We start from the raw sequence: 13,895 nt of genomic DNA on the forward strand, positions 1-13,895 counted from the left end.
AGACCGATAGAAATTGTCTTGATAAGCTGTGTGTGGTAGTATAATCTCATTCAAGCATTCATGAAACTCTGAACTTCCAGGCTAACCTATACTATATAGTTAGAACTTGCCTCAAAAATTCATTGGAAAGGGGGGAGGAATGGAAGAAGGAAGGACAGAAGAACTGAAGGACTGACTTTGAAAATTACCCTTATGACTTAATCTAACCATGGACAATCTGTCTCATTTGTATTATGTAATTGGGCTCCTTTGTAGATGAGACATGACAACAGTGAAGATGAATCAGAGTGGAATGGAAACCAATTTGAAGAGAGACAACCACAAATGGAAGGAAATCAAGTTTTCTTCAGATTTCATGACCACCCCCAATCTCGTGGCCGCCCCATTAACAGATCTCATGGCCGCCACTCCAGATCTCCTAGCCCCTTCAGGAGAGCTCCTGTCCACTCAGATAGACCACATCATGACCACTTAGATATGCCACATAATGACCACTCAGATCGACCATATCATGACCATTCAGACAGACCCCATCTTAACCACTTAAATAGACACCATCTTGACCTTTTGGATAGACCCCAAGATGACCACTCAGATAGACCCCAACATGACTACTCAGATAGATCATATCATGACAACTCAGATAGACCCCATCTTGACCACTTGGATAGACCCCAAGATGACCACTCAGATGGACCCCATCATGACTACTCAGATAGATCTCATCTTGACCACTTGGGTAGACCCCAAGATAACCACTCAGATAGACCACGTCATGACCATGCAGGTAGACCACATCATGACCACTCAGATAGATCTTATCATGACCACTCAGAGAGGCCCCATCTTGACCACTTAGATAGACCCCAAGATGACCACTCAGATAGACCCCGTCATTACCATGCAGGTAGACCACGTCATGACCACTTAGATAGACTCCAACATGACTATGCAGGTAGACCACATCATGACTACTCAGATAGAACTTATCATGACCACTCAGATAGTCCCCATCTTGACCACTTAGATAGACCCCAAAATGACCACTCAGATAGACCCCGTCGTTACCATGCAGGTAGACGACACCATGACCACTTAGATAGACTCCAACATGACCGTTCAGGTAGACCACATCATGACTACTCAGGTAGACCATATCATGACCACTCAGATAGACCCCATCTTGACCACTTGGATAGATCCCAAGATGATGACTCAGATAGACCCCATCATGACCACTCAGGTAGATACCAGCATGACCATGCAGGTAGACCACATCATGACTACTCAGGTAGACCATATCATGACCACTCAGATAGACCCCATCTTGACCACTTGGATAGATCCCAAGATGATGACTCAGATAGACCCCATCATGACTACTCAGGTAGACACCAGCATGACCATGCAGGTAGACCACATCATGACTACTCAGATAGACCATATCATTACCACTTGGATAGACACCAAGATGATGATTCAGATAGACCCCATCATGACCACTCAGATAGATACCAGCATGACCATGCAGGTAGACCACATCATGACTACTCAGGTAGACCATATCATGACCACTCAGATAGACCCCATCTTGACCACTTGGATAGACGCCAAGATGATGATTCAGATAGATCCCATCATGACCACTCAGGTAGACTCCAGCAAGACCTTGCAGGTAGACCACATCATGACTATTCAGATAGACCATATCATGACCACTCAGATAGACCCCATTTTGACCACTTGGATAGACCCCAAGATGATGATTCAGATAGACCCCATCATGACCACTCAGGTAGACCACATCATGACCACTCAGATAGACCATATTATGACCACTCAGATAGACCCCATTTTGACCACTTGGATAGACCCCAAGATGATGATTCAGATAGACCCCATCATGACCACTCAGGTAGACTCCAGCATGACCATGCAGGTAGACCACATCATGACCACTCAGATAGACCCCATCTTGGCCATGCAGGGCTAGCTCACCGAAGCCAGAGAGGGAGAGATCATCTTAATCACACAGGGCTGGCTCTTCCCAACCGTGCAGAGAGAGCTCATCGTAGCCACTCAGAGCTAGCTCATAATGGACGCAGAGGGAGAGCTTATCGTGGCCACAGAGGAAGAGCTCGTCCCAACCATACAGGGCTAGTTCGTCAAAACCATGCTCATAATGGACGCAGAGGGAGAGCTAATAATGGCCACTTAGGAAGACCTCATCGTGGCCGTGCAAGGAGAGCTCATAACAACCGTACATGGAGATCTCGCAGTCATGAAGCAAGATACCATGGTCAAAGAGAAAGGTTTAGAAGAATCCGAACATCACCAGAATCTGATCCTGAAATTGACAGGTAAATCAGTGATTTATCTGTGTTAGAATGTTTTGTAGGATATGTAAGTGTATAAGCATGCTTTCTATTTCTGTATCTTGATAACTAAATATGTATTTTCCTAATTCAGAAATTGTTCCCATTTAGATTAATCCAATTATGTGGCTCATGGTATCAACTGACATGCACATGCAGTTAACTAAGTTTGTTTTCTAGTTTCTGACCTTTCCTCTGAGGCCTACCCAATAAACAAAGTTGTTCATTTAGTATCTAGTTAGGTTTGTTGCATCTTTCAAACTGGTAGGCAAAGTAATGTACTGACAAATTATGCTAAATAGATAAAATATAACTAATGGTAATTAATTTATTTTGTTCCTTAATCTCCTTCCTAAGGAGTCCTAAAAGTCTTTAGCAAATAATATATATGGGTATGTGTATTTATGTTATGCCCAAGGCCTTGTACATGTCATGTTAAGTAAATGATTTACCTCTGAGCCACAACCTCATCTGAGCAAATGTGTCTTTGAGCAGCTCAATTCCTCCAAGTACACTGTCTAAAGTAGGTGCCATCTTCAGCAGTAAGGTCTTACCTTCAAATTATGCAAGGAAAACAAGGGCAACAGCAATAGCCTATACCGTTTTGGGAGTCTCTTCTACTCCCATGACCAACAATTGAAAGGGAGGTTTCCTATGCTTAGCCCTGGGTTTTTCTTAGGTTGTCTATGATCCTTATGGGAAGCATTGGCACTTAAAATGGCATAACTTCATTCGAACTACATACATGTTTTTAAACATGTTTATGTATATTTTAAATATACTATATGTGATCAAAGTTACTATGCTTTACTATGACTTTGTTAAATATTCTTAGTGTTAATTAATGCTCCATCCTTCTTCTCCCTCTGTATTTCCTCATCCTTTTCCAGTTAAATCCCCAACCTGTTTTCTCATTTTCCCTTTGACAGTACCAATGTTCCACTCTATTCCTCTCTAGAGCACCTCTTCCTCCCACTGTGGTACCTTTATCTTTTCCCTGGCTTCTTAGGATACTCCAGGTTATATACTCATCTAAGGATTTAGAGTATGCACAGAAATGGAGAACATGCAGCATTTATCATTCTGGGTTACCCACTTGGCATATTTCCTAATTCCATCTATTTACTTACAAGTTTCCTAGATGCAGCAATAACTGGTTAGTCTACATTTCAATATCATAAAGGCGATTAATTTGAAATGTCTCCTTAAAAATCTTAGATAGGGAGCTAGAGAGAGAACTAAGAATTTAAAATATTTGATGTACTAGCATGAAGACTAGAGTTTGGGTCCCAGCACCCACACAACAAACCAGGTGTACTACACAAACCTGTAGCCCGGTTAACTGAAATGCGGAGAGACAAGATTACTCACTGAGGCTTGCTGGCTTCCAGACTAGCCAAGAAAGTGCAAGCCCCAGTATCAGGGAAAAAGTTTCCTCAAAACAATAGGTAGAAAGTGATTGTGCCTTCTTCTGGCATCTCCATGTATATACAGGAACATGTAGCAATACATAGGCATACTCTGACAGAAATGCATACATACATACATACATACATATAATTAAATCAGTCACAAATATTAAATAATCTGTTAGTGATCATTTTAGTAAAAACTAGTTTTCTGATTTTTCACCCTCTATGTTGAATACCAGAAATTCTACAATAAGAGAACAGACTGAATACTTATTGGCTCAGGAACAGCACAGAATTGAAAATCTGAACGAAGGGGTAAGTTCAGCGCTTTCTACTTTCTACCTCAAAAGTCTGTGTAGTATTATGTATCATTTTCATTTAATTAGGATTTCCTGTGGTGTCATGTTTGCTTCTTTGAAAATTTGGCATCTATTTATATTAATGATTATTTTCATGGGTTTAAAAAATAAATTATCAAATTATCAATGTATAAGAAAGCCATATATCATATTATATATGCTTACAAACATTGTTTCCGGTCCTCTGTGTAATTACTTATAAGTTTCCTGCAAAGTGTTAGACACCTAAGATCCTGGCATTCAGGAAGTTCAGACACAAAGACAGTCCTATGCTACATAGCAAGATCCTGTCTGAAACTAACATAGCTAAATTAGAGTAATGTTTTTGCAAGGCATGGACTAGTCACTGCTTTTGATCACCTACATTACATAAACTCAAGCATGGTAGCACAAACCTGTAATCCCATCCTTTAATTCATGCTCTCCCTGCCTCTGTCCACTAAGTGCAAGGCTAACAGGCAGGTGCCACCATGGCTAGTGTCAGGTTCCCCCCCACACACACTACCACCACTTAGGACTGCTGTTAAACAGCTTATTTAGTTGTGGGTTGATCTGGGCCAATTAACATTTGTATGAAGTTGTTTTTATGCTTTCTTCTATTTAGCTGTTATCACTTACATAGTAATTATAAGAACAAGAGACATAAGTTGATAAAACTAAATGACTGGAGTAATACAGTTTTCTACTTTAGCTGTTACAAAGACAACCAGTATCTTGAGTTTGAATATACAAATTTTGAGAAAACCCTTTGTGGATTTTCTTTGCAACTCTGATACTACCCTCACTCCAGATAAATAATGTTTGGACCCAGGCCACAGATTTGAGAGGATTTCTCTAGGTCACTACTACAAGGCCTTGGGGAAGTTCCTTGATTCTTCTCAACTGCAATTTTTCAATATGATTAGAAGGCTTAGGCTGATTTATCTCTAAGGGCACACTGCCATTGACATTCTTTCATCTGTGTACACTATCGGAAATTGAATGGTACACTTGCAGTTGAGCAAGAGGGAAAGACAGACAGTGGACTGAATGACTCCATAACAGTGCAGGCTTTATTTGTGAAAAGACGTGTGGCATGGAGATCTCTAGTTCAGGAAACTAGAGAGCCTGTGGTCCTCTTAGACATGAGTAGTTACAGGGTTGGAAAATCTTCCCCTTTGTCCGGATATTGGCCATTGCCAAGAGTGTTCAGTTAAACAATGTCAGAAGATCAGTATCTCTTGGGGATGAAAAGCATAGGGTAGGCAAGAATCTAGAAATGCAATTTACTTTAGTTCTAGGAATTCAATCACTTTAGTTTGGGAATTGTCATGGTTAACCACAATGGGGAAGCTTTACAAGATGGCAAAGGCCAAAGCTAACAGTATTAAGAATCAAGTGAAAGGAATATTGTCATTTAAATGCTAAGAGTTGCAGTTTAGATTATGATGTCATTTCAATAATTTTTTCAACTTTTTCCATTTAGGAGATAGAAGGCTACAGCTCTGATCAAAGTGACGAAAGTTCCGACAGGTAACTTTAGATGGGCTTTGTATAGTTCTTAAGAGGAAAATATGAAAACTGGCATTGAATATAATATTCATCCATGAACCTTACAATCTCACTTTGAAAACTCCTTAACAAATTGCATAAATAATCCTAGTCAGAATCAGAAAAGTCTTAATTATAACTGCCTGGCTTGGTTTTATTTTTATTTCTGAGACTTTTATTTATACCATATTCTGATGATGTATCTTCAATATCATAATTTTGCATTGAAACTGGCTTTATCTCTACAGGAATTGTCACTGGAAAAAATCAGAACTATTTGGATTTTTTCCGTATTTCAATTTTAAGATAGGAAATTCTTCTGTGTAATAACAGGGTCTACTAGACAAGCAAGATGAATTTCAACATCTCACTTTAGTAACAGTAGTAGCAAGGCTTACTTAGCCTGTGATGGTTCAGGGAGGCAAGAATTTTGTGTTCCTTTATGATTTCTTAGATCTTAGGTAATATAGACCCCTGTAACAAAAACAAGTCAAAATGCAAATGTAAGCAAAACAAAATTTCTTAACTTGATTACCTGCTGTTTGGGTGGGAGGTAGTGATGGTCCCTACCACAAGAGCAAACTTGAACATGCATGGCCAATTAGATTTTTTTCACTAACATATATATCATCCTGCCTGAAACCAACAAAGATGTGGGTAAAGGCCTGCTCAGGGAGATGGTCAGGAAAAGAAGGAAAAAGCAAGAGCTGCATTTATTGCTTATCCTTCTCTTTGTGGGGCAAAAGGGGGAAACTCTTATAAATTACCTTTGAAGATATACATTTCTCTCTCTCATAAAAGGGTGACTTTTACTTTTTCATTTGGTTTCCACAGCTGTCCATGTGTCTTGTCTTTCTCAAAATGATTAACTCAATGTAGTAATTACAGAAAAGAGACTAATTATAGATGGCATATTTTTGCCTCTTACAGTGGAACTGAGGAGTCAGTCTCTTTCGGTAGTATTTGTGGGTGGCTGTCTAAAACTTATTCAGTGATGCTAGGGGAGTTTATACAAGTGGAACAGAGAAGAATGTTGCTATACTAACTTTGAAATGGGAGTAGCCAAAGGAATATATGAAATAATTGACAGTTGTAAGTGAGCACTTTTATATTCATAATTTAGTTTGGCCCTAGAATTCCTCTGTGGTAAGGTATTAGCATTTCCTTATTACAGAATGATAGCTTGAAACTGAAGAAAGGGTAGGTTTTTTTGTTTGTTTGTTTTGGTTTGGTTTGGTTTGTGGCACTACTGGTGATCAAACCTAGGATCATGTGCACAGAGGAAGGAATAAGATTTACCACTATGTCATAGAGTTCAACTCCAGCAAAGGAAGGTAGTTTTTCTTGTTTTTGTTTTTTTTTTTTTTTAACTTCCCCAAATCATACAGCTAACAAGAGTGTTTGTGTTTCTACAAACCTATGGGACTGGGCAGTGGTGGCACACACCTTTAATTCCAACACCAGGGAGGCAGAGGCAAGTAGATCTCTGTGAATTCAAGGCCAGCCTGGTCTACAGAGTGAGTTTCAGGACAGCCAGAGCAACACAGGAAAACCCTTTCTTGGGGGGGGGGCGGGAGGTGGGGAAGAACCTATGGGATTTTATTGTTCCATATTGCCTTTCCATAACTGTAAGTACAGAGGAGGTTTAATCTTGCAATGCTGGAATATTCACTTTCTTTTGTGGCTTAAACAATTACAATGGCTGTGGGCAGTGGATTCAGTCTTAGTGAGTGGAAAAAGGATAACCACAACCAGGGAACGAGAGTGGAAAGAGATTTACTACAGTAACAAGTAAGTGGAGTGGGAAACAGTGGGGTATCTTTGAGAAGTTTATTACTTGAACAGTAAGTGGGTTAGGAAATAGTGGGGTACCTTTGACAGTTCACAGCCTTTCTTACTTCTTGCTAAGATTAGCTTTGGAGGGCTAAAGTGTTGTAAAACTCAAGAGCCAACCAAAGCCAGTGGCTTTCTAGTTCTTGTCTTCCAAATTTGAAATGGGAAGTTAATGGGCCACAGAGGGGATATTTTAGGAAGAAGCATTTTGTTAGAGCCAGCTTAAAAGAAGGCAAACTTCTTGTACAGAAAGAGCAGGTCTCCAGGGGCAGGGAAATGTCAAGGTGCTGCTCTGGGGATATTTTTCAGAATTTAGGACAGAGATTGGTATAATGTATAAGGAAGAAAATATAATGGTCAGTCCAGTAGGTCATCTAATAAGTGGTATCTAGGCACCTCGTCTCTGTCGCAGGCACTTCCTCCTTCCAAGCAAGCCTAAGAAGTATTAAGAAACTAGGAAACAGAACTCATTTCTGATGTTCTTGGCCTCCAAAAAGGAGGTACTTCTGTTTTGGAGCCTAACACATATGACATGCTCAAGCTGAGATCATATATGTTAAAAAACAAAAACATTGCCAACTGCCTCTAGGTGGATAATTTAAGCACAATAATAATTAAAGTATACTCAAGGTCAACTGAAATGAATGAGTCACAGACTCAAACATTCTCTAAGAGCTTTAGCTAAAACAGTTGCTCATCATACAGATTTGAATGCTGAGGGCATTTAAAATGTCGTTCAAAAGATCAGTAGCCCTATCACCACACTGCCACCAAGTACACTTGGGAACTTGCCGCACAATGTACCTTTACCACACACAGCAGCTTAAAACAGAACCCACCCATCATCTCCCAGTTTGGCAGGTCATATGTCAAGGATTGCTTGTCTGCTAGACTCATGCCTGAAATCATGGTGCTGCCCTGGGTACCCTCTTACTAGAAGGTTCTGGGAGGTACCTACTTCCAGGATGATTCTAGTGGTTGGCAGAATTTAGTTTCCTACTGCTTGTTATCCAGAGTCCATTCTTCAAAAACAATACCTGAACTACCCCACCCCACCCCTCTTATAAGATGCCAGTTCCAACTTCAACACCACCCACATGCACATTTCCACCCAAATCACCACTTTCTCACTGTTAATCTCCCTAACTTCCACTTTAGACCTTGTACTCTGATTGCATTGGGCTAACCCAGGTACATGGTGTTACAGGAAAAAAAAATAGGAAAAAAGAAAAGGCCAGAGAAAATGCAACAGCAATTTTATGAGGAAATTAACATTGAAGGACTCAAAGCACTTGCCTGGAATTATTTAGCCATGAGTTTGGTGCCTAGCACTGTAAAAGGAAGGGAGGAAGATAACAAACGGAGGAAGAGATGTTTGAAGGAACGGAGAAAGAAAACATACATATCTATTTGTTGAACTTATCCCACCTAAAAATGATTGTTTTGTCCACTCAAAGCCTGGTAGGAACAATATTTATATTGTTATAGAAAGAACATTGTTTATATAGAACTGCTGACTATAATAACTCAAGTAATATTATCAAGACAACCACACAGCTTTTGAACATTTGCTGTGTTATGGTAAAGTGTCACTACATATGATGAACCTATTCCCTGATACTATTTTAGCTACCCATTAAAAAGTTCCTCCTTGTGACAAACAAAGGGGTCAAGATCATGCTGGTAAAACTCATAGAAACAGCTGACCTGAGCAAGTGGGAACCTATGAACCCCAGTCCAACAGTTGGGGAACCAACATAGGACCAGACCAGGCCCTCTGAACGTGGGTGTCAGGAGGACTGGTCAGTCTAAGGGGACCTCTGGCAGTAGGACCAGGATGTATCCCTGGTACACAAAAGGAGGGAGGAGGGAGGCCTAGGCCCTATCCCAAATGACTTGACAGATTTTGATCTCATGGAAGGCCTCACCCTCCCTGGGGAGTGGATGGGGGATAGGATGGAGGTCCAGTGGGGGAGAGCATAGGAGAATGCAAGGGAGAGGGAACTGGGATTGGTTTGTAAAATAAGGAAAAAGTATTAAATAATAATAAAATATTTTAAAATGAACATATAATAAAAAAAATTACTCCTTGGATTGGGGATGTAGTCTAGTTGTTAGATTGCTTGTCTAGCATGTATGAATCTCTTAATTCATTCACCAGAAGGGCATAATACCAGGCTTATTGGCCAATGCCTGCAATCCCATCACTCAGGAAGTGGAAGCAGGAGTTTTGAAAGTTCAAGGTCATCTTCAACTATATAATGAAATTTAAGATGGTCTAGGCTATATGAGATGCTATCTCCAAAAAAAAATAAAGCTTCTTTTTTCACATTTCTATACAAGTTTATTTCTTTAAAAATATTTGAAAATTAAATTATAGTGCAGAATATAGTTTATAATGATTTCCAAAATTATAGGAAATTTGTTAATATACAAAATCTGTCAAAATACTTCAAGAGATTAGCAGCATGGCATTTAATTTGGTATAATTTTTTTTGCTTGTTGGTGTAAAATGTAACTGATTTCTTGAAGTAAAATTATTAAAATGGTTATCATCTAATAAAGAAATTGACATGTTTTACAAAAATGCTTATTGGACAGATTTTTTAAAAAAGCTTCTTTTTGCTCTACTATTCACTGACACAAAGAGCCATGTAAGACAAAAAATAAACCAGACCCACTAGCAGCCACCCATGAGGCCCATTATGGAACACACCTTTGCAACATGGCACAACAAATGTCACAGGAATCCAAGCTGGCTTTTGTATTAACTCCTATATAACAAGATTGCCCTTAAACTCAAGATCCTCCTGCCTCGGTCTCTTGGTTTGGGGAGTCTAGGTTTGCTCTATCACATTTAATTTTTTTTTTCACTTTTTATCTTGGGATTCTTAGGGTGAGGAGAATGGAACTCAGGGCTTCACACAGGCTAATCAAGTGTTCTACCACTGTTCTTTATCCTTAGCCCTCCAGCTAACATTTTTGTACCATTTTTTTCTTTTATTTAAGTGTAAGGACCATTTTATGAGTTAGAAAAAAGACACTGACAGGGCAGAGAAGTTGTAAATCTCAGCAGCTGCCAGGAGGAGGGAGATGGAGAAGCAGAAGAAAGGAAGTCATGACTTTCGACATAAGGTTCAACAAAACAAGCATATTCATTAGCTTCATGGGGAAGAATAGGTTTCAGGCTGGCTCAATGGGCTTGGGATTTTAGCCACTATCCAATAGAAATGGGGAAAGGGGACGTTACAGTTAGTTGGGACTCAGAAAAGTAGGTGGTCTTAGTGATGAAGATAGCAAGCAGCTGTTTTCTTTGGATTTTTTGAGACTATCTCATATAACCAAGACTGGCCTCAAACTCTATATTGTCAGAGATACTCATGAACTCCTGATTGTTTTGCCTCTACCTACTGAGTGCTAGGATTATAGGTATAGCTCCTAATAATTTTACTAAGCTACAATTTTTATACTTTGTAGTTAGACTACACAGCTCTGTGGATTTTGGTGAATTAAGAAATGTGTTGTCTTCCTCATAGTATGATTTTAGAACATTCTCACTGTCTCTTCATTCAGACCTATGTTCTCCCCATCCTAGACTAAGGCAATCACAAATCTATTTTCTTTCTAAAGAAGTTGTGGTTACATTTAGTCCAAAGTACACTATACTTAAAGAAGGGTAAAACTGGGTTCCTATCTAGCAGGTAAAAACTCATCTAAAGATGTGAAGGAAATTAATAATAGTAATAATACCTAGGATTAAGAGTATAGTTCAGTGGTAAACCTTATAACTTCTTTTAGACTTCTAGAAATGATTCCTACATACCCTTAAGTTGAAGGCCTCAAACTTGTTCATCTGATTGTGGCTACTATATCTACTTGTGAATTATGCTTTAATTGACAGTTTATGGAGACCTGAAGTGGATGCTGAATTCCTGAATGGTAGATACACCACTATTAAGACTATTCCACGTCATCCAAAAGGAATAAGACTGAGCTTCAATGTCGGAGCACGGAATAATCGGGTATTTATGATGCAACTGCACAACTGTTGGCTCACTATACGTTAAGGAAACCATGTTTATTTTTAGGTCAACTTGAAATATATAAGGTTATCTTTTATATATAGGAAACATGTGACTCTCTTACTAAACAAGAAATCTTTTCCTGTGCTCTGCCTTTGTGAAAAACAGGGAAGTTGGGGAAATAAGCCAACATTAATTATCTTTTTAAATTTTTATCCTTGGTTATTTAAATTTGAAACTGGGTTTTACATGTCAGTCGCAGTTCCCTCACCCTCCCACCCTCCCCTATCACACCCACCAAACACAGACCATTCCCTTTCTGCTCCCCAGGGAGGGTGAGGCTGTCCATGGGGAGTCATCTAGTTCCATCTATTTCCCTGCAAATTTCAGGATTCCATTATGTTTTTCTGCTTTTTCTGCTTAGTAGTATTCCATTGTGTAAATGTATCACATTTTCTCCATCCATTCTTCAGTTGAGGGGTTGCTTCCAGGTTCTGGCTATTACAAATAATGCTGCTATGAACATAGTTGAACAGATGTCCTTGTTGTATGAATGTGGATCATTTGGGTATATGCCTAAGAGTGGAATTACTGGGTCTTGAGGTAGACTAATTAATTCCCAATTTCCTGAGGAACCACCATACTGATCTCCAAAGTGGCTATACAAATTGGCACTCCCACCAGCAGTGGAGGAGTGTTCCCCTTTCTCCACATCTTCTCCAGCATAAACTGTCATTGATGTTTTTGATTTTATCCATTCTGACAGGAGTAAGATGGTATGTCAGAGTTGTTTTGATTTGTATTTCCCTGATGGCTAAGGATGTTGTGCACTTTAAGTGTCTTTGAGCCATTTTAGACTCCTCCATTGAGAATTCTCTATTTAGTTCTCTACCCCACTTTTTTATTGGATTATTTGTGTTTTGGTAACTAGCTTCTTGCGTTCTTTGTATATTTGGAAAGCAGCCCTCTGTCTTATAGCCCAAAAAACTTTAAACTTCCAATCATCCTGCCTTTGCCAACAGGCCTAGCTGCCTAGTGTCTCTGTTTCACTCTCTCTGCCTCTCTCTCTCCCTTCTTCCCTAACCCTTTCTCCCTCCTTGCATTTTTTGCTAAGGGTACACATACCCCAAGGTGACTCCAAACTCAGTATCATAGCTGAGGATGACCTTGAATTCCTGCCCCCACCTCCCAAGCGCTGGAAATACAGGTGTATGCCAGCACAACTGTCTCCCTAGTTTATTTTTAATAACCAAATTCAAGAGTATTTTGTTAAACTTCTGAGTTCTCAAATGTAAAGCATTTTGTCTCTTTCACAGACTAACCTGTCGCTCCACACTAGATTTACCATACTGAGGAATTTGAGACGTGCCAGATTGAACAGTATGAACAATGGACAAGAAAGACAGGAAGAATGAACTGTCCTTTCCTATCAACAGTTTGCTACCAATTGCACTGAACCATACTTAGGAGCATAAATATATTCTTAGAATGTTTGACTTTAGACTGTTATTATTGAAGTACTTTCTTTGGGTTTGATGTCAAGTATTTTGTTGATACTAAGCACTTGGAAGAAAAATTGTTTAGCACCGTTTGCATAAGAGAACAAGGAGATGTGCAAGAAGAAAGCTGATTTAATTGGGTTATTTTAGGAAAACAGCTATCTTTAGAAATATACTTTTTGTTGGTTTTTTTTTTTGTTTTGTTTTGTTTTTTAGTTTTTTGATGTGAGAGAAAAGTATAATTTACTGTAGTCCTTAAGCCTTGGAACCTATACAAATGATAAGGAATTTCTTTCCACAAAAACCAATCCCTGTGTGTAACTTTAACTAGTGTGTTAGTAAAACAATAGACTTTTGTACTATTAAATTTTATAGAAATTTGTACCGTAACATAAAATGAAGAGTAACGTCTTCTGTTGTTGGTTTTGTAAACACATGAAAAATAATAAAGAGTATGAGCATTGTTATTTGTTTGTTTATTTATTTATTTATTTATTTATTTCAATATTTCAATGCTGGAACTCGATCCCAGGGCCTTGGGAATGTGAGACAGCTCAGCAGATAAAGCCACTTGCCACCAAGCTTGATCTAATCTGAGATCATCCCTTGGTCTCAGATAGTAGAAAGAGATAGCTGACTTCTACAAGTTGTCAGCTAACCTCCTCCATGTGTCTGCATACACAAAACAAAAAGTGTAATAAAACAAAGAATCTGGGGTCTTATGCAATGTAGGCCATGTTCTACTATTCTGCTATCTCCCCAGCTCAAATATTTAAATATAAATGTGCTTTTTCCTGACCATTGATACTTGGAGTCGAAAGTAGTAATGATCCTGACGTGGTGAATTAACAAAGTGCACTTGGAC

The 13,895-nt window shown here is 39.1% G+C and overlaps 1 protein-coding gene across 1 annotated transcript; it reads left to right on the forward strand.

The window, feature by feature from the left end:
- Positions 1-255: 255 nt before the first annotated feature.
- Positions 256-13,030, forward strand: LOC127217974 (uncharacterized protein C2orf16). The gene is made up of 6 exons (XM_051178983.1): positions 256-1,411; positions 1,484-2,360; positions 4,027-4,102; positions 5,615-5,658; positions 11,411-11,531; positions 12,848-13,030. Exons 1-6 carry the CDS (start codon positions 256-258, stop codon positions 12,944-12,946), a joined length of 2,373 nt encoding a protein of 790 aa, XP_051034940.1. The 3' UTR covers positions 12,947-13,030.
- The last annotated feature ends 865 nt before the right edge of the window (positions 13,031-13,895 follow it).

Source organism: Phodopus roborovskii, unplaced genomic scaffold (genome assembly GCF_943737965.1).
Source record: "Phodopus roborovskii unplaced genomic scaffold, PHOROB, whole genome shotgun sequence".
NCBI lineage: Eukaryota > Metazoa > Chordata > Mammalia > Rodentia > Cricetidae > Phodopus > Phodopus roborovskii.